The sequence below is a fragment of the Cebus imitator genome, unplaced genomic scaffold, assembly GCF_001604975.1.
Source record: "Cebus imitator isolate Cc_AM_T3 unplaced genomic scaffold, Cebus_imitator-1.0 Scaffold102, whole genome shotgun sequence".
Classification (NCBI taxonomy): Eukaryota; Metazoa; Chordata; class Mammalia; order Primates; family Cebidae; genus Cebus; species Cebus imitator.
The window spans coordinates 3,229,548-3,235,658 of record NW_016107417.1 but is presented as its reverse complement, the minus strand read 5'-3'; the positions used below and the strand labels follow the sequence as shown (position 1 = coordinate 3,235,658).

The 6,111-nt window shown below is 42.5% G+C and overlaps 1 protein-coding gene and 1 non-coding gene across 3 annotated transcripts in view; one reads left to right on the top strand and one right to left on the bottom strand.

Annotated features, from left to right (window-relative positions):
- POLA2 (DNA polymerase alpha 2, accessory subunit) overlaps positions 1-6,111 on the top strand; it is a 34,568-nt gene that overhangs the window by 3,313 nt on the left and 25,144 nt on the right. For both annotated transcript variants that reach the window (XM_017537120.2, XM_037741604.1), the window contains exons 2-4: positions 2,416-2,540; positions 3,338-3,429; positions 4,265-4,322. In XM_017537120.2, the coding sequence (XP_017392609.1) occupies positions 2,416-2,540; positions 3,338-3,429; positions 4,265-4,322 (275 nt within the window). The remainder of the gene's footprint in view (positions 1-2,415; positions 2,541-3,337; positions 3,430-4,264; positions 4,323-6,111) is intronic.
- On the bottom strand, positions 984-1,087 carry LOC119472507. The gene has a single exon (XR_005201657.1). It is a non-coding gene; the product is annotated as a U6 spliceosomal RNA (small nuclear RNA).

Here is a 6,111-nt window from a genome sequence, read left to right as displayed (position 1 = left end):
AAAAAAAAAAAAAAAAAAAGAAATATGCTTCCAATCCTGCCTTTAAAATACTCTGTTGACCCTACTTCCCACTCCCAGTTCTCTCCTTCTCAATTACAACAGACCTCAAAAGGGTCTTGCCATCTTTTTTTTTACTTGAAGTTCTGGGGTACATGTGCAGAACATGCAGGTTTGTTACATAGGTATACCCATGCCATGGTGGTTTGCTGCACCTATCAACCTGTCATCTACATTAGGTATTTCTCCTAATGCCATCCCTCCCTTAGCCCTCCAACTCCCTGTCATCCCTCTCCTATCCCCCACCCACTGACAGGCCCAGGTGTGTGATGTTCCTTTTCTTGTGTCCATGTGTTTTCATTGTTCAACACCCACTTATAAGTGAGAACATGTGGTGTTTGGTTTTCTGTTCTTGTGTTTTCTCATTCAGTTTGCTGAGAATGATGGTTTCCAGTTTCATCCATGTCCCTGCAAAAGACATGAACTCATCCTTTTTTATGGCTGCATAGTATTCCATGGTGTGTATGTTCCATATTTTCTTTATCCAGCCTATCATTGATGGGCATTTGGGTTGGTTCCAAGTCTTTGCTATTGTGAACAGTGCCGCAATAAACATAGGTGTGCATGTATCTTTTAATAGGATGATTTGCATCCTTTGGGTATATACCCAGTAATGGGATTGCTGGGTCAAATGGTATTTCTAGATCCAGATCCTTGAGGAATTGCCACACTGTCGTCCACAATGGTTGAACTAATTTACACTCCCACCAACAGTGTAAAAGTGTTCCTATTTTTCTACATCCTCTTCAGCATTTGTTGTCTCCTAGTTTTTTAATGACCGCCATTCTAACTGGCGTGAGATGGTATTTCAATGTGGTTTTGATTTGCATTTCTCTAATGACCAGTGATGATGAGCTTTTTTTTCATATGTTTGTTGGCTGCATAAATATCTTATTTTGAGAAGTGTCTGTTCATATACTTCACCCAAAAATATGGAATGCTTCACAAGTTTGCTTGTCATCCTTGCAGAGGGGCCATACTAATCTCTGTATTGTTCCACTTTTAGTATATGTACTGCAGAAGCGAGCACGGGTCTTGCCATCTTTAAATGTTTCCTCCTTAAATCCATTTCAGTAAGTTCTTTTGTTGCCACCATTTCTCTATGCCAGGTTACCAGTCACCTTCACCTTGCTAAAAACTGGTGATGAATTCTCAGTCCTTGTCTTGAATTAGCAGCGGCAGTTGACTGTTTGTCATTTTTTCTTTTTTTAAACACATTTTCCTTTTACCATCTTAGACGCTACTAGTTTTTCATTTTCTTTTTTTCTGAGACAGGGTCTTGCTCTGTTGCCCAGGCTGGAGTGTAACGGTCAAATCACAGCTCACTGCAGCCTCAACCTTCTTGGCTCAAGCATCTTTCCACCTCAGCTCCCAAGTAGTTGGAACTACAGGCACGTGCCACCAAGCCCAGCTAATTTTTGTATTTTTTGTAGAAACAGGGTTTCATCATGTTGCCCAAGCTGGTCTCGAATTCCTGGGCTCAAACAATCTGCCCACCTCAACCTCCCAAAGTATTGGGATTATAGGCGTGAGCCACTGCACCTGGCTTACTCCTAGTTTTTCTTCAGCTTTGCTTGTGTCACCACTTCTCAGGCTTTGCAGATTCATCCTCAGAGGCCCTAAGGCACCCCAAGATTGAAGTCTGGGATCTTTTCTCCCTTCTAGATATACTCACTCCCTTGGTGATCTCACCTGGGGTCTCATAGCTTTATATCCCATGTATTTACTGACGGTTCCCAAATTTATATCTTAGCCTGGACCTCTTGCCCGAGCTTCAGGCTGGCCTTTTCAACAGCCTACTGTCTCCAGTTGTATGTCTAAATGGCATCTCAAATTCTGCATGTCTAAAACTAAGCTCTTATCTCCTCTCTCTCCCGAGAATAGTTCCTCCTGCTCTTTTCCCCATCTCAGATAATAGGGACACCACTCTTCCTATTGTACAGGCTAAAAATATCAGCATCATCCTTGACTTCTTTTTTCTCAGACCTTACATTCAGTTAGCAGATCCCACTGGCTTTACTTTCAGTTTGTAAAGTCCTATCCAGAGTTCAACCACTTCTTGCCATCTCCACTGCCGCCATCTTGGTCAAGCCACCATCATCTCTTACCTGGGCTTTGCCATGATTCTCTTAATTGGTCCCCCTGATTTTGCCCTCATCCCCATCTGTCTCCCCCCAGTAGTAAGCTTTGTGAGGACAAGGATGCTTCCGTCTTGTTTCTCATTAGCCCAAAACAATGCCTGGCACTAATAGATTCTACATAAACATTGATTGAGTAAACAGGATTATTTATGCTTTTCGAGGTGAAAGCTGCAGTAAATTAACTGAGTTTTTACTTGTCCAATTTTCCTTCCTACAGTGGTAGAGCTTTGTGTTCAGTATGGACAGAATGAGGAGGGAATGGTAAGTGAGCTTATAGCCTTCTGCACCAGCACACATAAAGATGGCCTTACCTCAGAGATCCTGAACTCTTTTGAGCATGAGGTAAGAACAAAATGAAAGCAAACTAATAATGTGATTCTCCATTTCTGCTCTACAGGGGAGGCATTGTGATATGTTGAGAAGACAGTGGGATTTTGAGTCGGACCTGGATTCCAGGCCCACTATGAGCTTGGACCAACTTCTTAGTTTCCCTGAGCCTCAGTTTCCTCTTCTGTCATTGGGTCTAATAATCTGTATTTTTTATGATTGTTAAAAGAATTAAATGAGAATGGGCTGGGCATGGTGGCTCACACCTGTAATCCCAGCACTTTGGGAGGCTGAGGCGAGTGGATCACCTGAGGTCAGGAGTTCGAGGCCAGCCTGGCCAACATGGTGGAACTATGTTGACTAAAAATACAAAAAATTAGCCGGTCATGGTGGCACACGCCTGTAGTTGCAGCTACTCGGGAGGCTGAGGCAGGAGAATCACTTGAACCCAAGAGGCAGAGGTGGCAGTGAGCTGAAATTACACCACTGCACTCCAGAGCCTGGGCAACAGAGCAAGACTCCATCTCAAGAACAAAAATAGTAAAAGAATTAAATGAGAATGGACATAAAGCACTTAAAACTATGCCCAGCAGGTGGTAAGTCTTCACCAAATAATTGGTATTATTAGGATTGTTATGTGTTACAGACAGTCATGGGATATCTTGTTTTTAGTCTGTATATATCTTAATTCTTTGAGGAATGTTACATCTTTGATTATATTTTGAAGACCTTTTATTATCTCAAGGCTTTGGAAAATGCTTCCGCTACTATTTGACTATGAAGTAATGTATTCACTATCTTTTCTTTTTCAGTTTCTGAGCAAAAGATTGTCCAAAGCCCGGCACAGTGCCTACAAGGACAGTGGCCATGCGGGAGCTAGAGACATTGTTTCCATTCAAGAGCTGTATCCTTTCTGCGGAAGCTCTTTGCATCAAGCTACATGTTGTATTTTATAATTTGTCTGTAGTTGCATATGTAATTTAAAAACAAATAATAAGGCCAGGCATGGTGGCTGATGCCTGTAATCCCAGCACTTTGTGAGGCTGAGGCAAGCAGATCCCCTGAGCCCAGGAATTCATGACCAGCCTGGGCAACTCAGTGAAACCCCATCTCTACCAAAAGTACACATTTTTTTCTTCTTTTTTTTTTTTTGAGACGGAGTTTTGCTCCTTTTGCCCAGGCTTGAGTACAGTGGCGTGACCTCGACTCACTGCAGCCTCCACCTTTCAACTTGAAGTGATTCTCTTGCCTCAGCCACCAGAGTAGCTGGGATTACAGGTTTGTGCCGTCATGCCCAGGTAATTTTGACTTTTTTTTGTTGTTGTTGTTAAGTAGAGACAGGGTTTCACAATGTTGAACAGGCTGGTCTCAAACTCCTGACCTCAGGTGATCTGCCCGCCTCAGCCTCCCAAAGTGCTGGGATTACAGGCATGAGCCACTGTGCCCGGCCAAAGCACAAATTTAAAAAAAAGATTAGTTGGGCGTGGTGGTACACGCCTGTAGACCCACCTAGTTGGGAGGCTGAGGTGGGAGAATCGCTTGAACCCAGGAGGCAGAAGTTGCAGTGAGTCAAGATCGCGCCACTGCACTTTAGCCTGGGTGACAGAGGAAACCCCATGTCAAAAAATAATAATATTAACAATAATTGTAAAAATCACCTAATATTGAGATTTCTTATAACAATCAGCTGTTGCCTTATATGAGGGTTTATTATGGTTTTTCTTAACCAGTGTTCTTAGAATTGAAGTGGAAGAAGAAGAGGAAATCCTCTTGAACTCGTATACCACACCCTCAAAGGTAAGTAAACGGTGTTTTACAAGTAGCATTTTAAAATAGGTTATCACAACATTTGAAGATCTGAGGGAAAAAAAATCAACCACTCTCATGCATTTCCTACTATATTTCCTCTTATATAGCTTCCTTTCTGATCATATATCTAAATGTTTTACGTAACGGCAGTACTTATAAACATATAGCTATCCTGCTTTTCTCAGCACACCATGAAACATTTCTATAAATGTAATTACAGCATAATTTCCCTTTTTAAATAGTTGCATAGTTTTATTCTGTGATTGAATGATTCAGTTATGTGTCAGATCCTAGTGTGAAAGCCCAAGTAGGGTGGTGAAAAAGCATTGCCTTCAAAGTCTGAGTCAGAAGCCCTAGGTGGCCTTGAGTGAGTTGTTTTATCTCTGAGCCACTGTTTCCTTATTCATAATATCAGGATTCATTCATTCAGTTATCCAGCAACAACTATGTACTGCACTAGACACTGGGTAAACAATGGGAAATGAAACAGACGTGGATGGGCTCTGCCCTCAGGAAGCTGACAGCCAGTGCACAATATTCCCCAGCTTGGAGGACTTGAAGAGGAAGTGACTAGTTAAAGCACCAGGCCCTATGCAATATATTCAGTAGTAGTAATTATTCTTTATACTAACTAAATAAATTTTTAGAAATTCATGAACATCGAGTGAGCCTTAATTATTCAAAGTAAATGACATCATAAGAAAGAAGGTAAGGGCTGGGCGCAGTGGCTCATGCCTGTAATCCCAGCACTCTGTGAGACCAAGGCAGAAGGATTTTGAGCCCAAGAGTTTAAGACCACACTGGGCGACACAGTGAGACCTCACCTCTATAAAAATAATTTTTTTTTTAAAGTTGGGTATGGTGGTGCACACCTGTAAGTCCCAACTACTTGGGAAGCTGAGGTGGCAAGATCACTTGAGCCCAAGAGGTTGAGACTTCCATGAGCAGAGATCATGCCACTGCTCTACAGCCTGGGTGACAAAATGAGACAGTGTCTCAAGAAGAAAGAAGGCAAATAGTTTAGATTTGCCTGTGGAGAGCAAGAAAGCCAAAAATGTGCCTTATGAAGTTACTAACACAAAACCAGGTACATATAATGTTAAAATAAATAATTAGGTGTTTGTTAGAGTTTCTTCAGATTGGAGAGACTAATTCATTTGATTTTCCCCATAAAGTAGTTTTCTGAGTCCATGTCCCAGTGAAGGACACCTCCATTCTTCCACTGATTCAGGCCAAGAGCCTTGGAAACCTCCTTGAATCCTTTTTCTCTCACACCCCACATCCAGCTTATTCCTGTCATCCCTCTCCGGGATCTGGCCACCTCTTGCCACTTCCACAGCCACCACCAGGTCCACTGCTACCACCAGGTTCACAGCATCATTGTCTCCTTCTGAATGATCGGGACAGTCTCCTAACTAGCCCTTGGCTTCTTTCTTTCATGTCCACCTCTAACCGACTCTACCCAGAAGCCAGAGTGCTCTTTTCCAGCGAAAGGTCAGGTTTTCTTGCTCACATTTCTCCCACTGGCTTTCCATCTTTACTCCTAATACCCAAAGTTTGAACCAGCATGTGTGAACTTCTGTAGGAGCTGGCCCCCTCCTCCCTCTGTCCTCTTTCCAGACTCTCCCTTGCTCTCTGCTTCTGCCATGCCAAATGTATGTCCACTTCCTATGTCTCCTTGTCAGACGGAACAAGCCTGCCTAAAAGAACAAACCCCCTCCTCTATTTTATTTTCTTCCTTTATTTTTATCCATGGGACTTATTACCACCAAACATG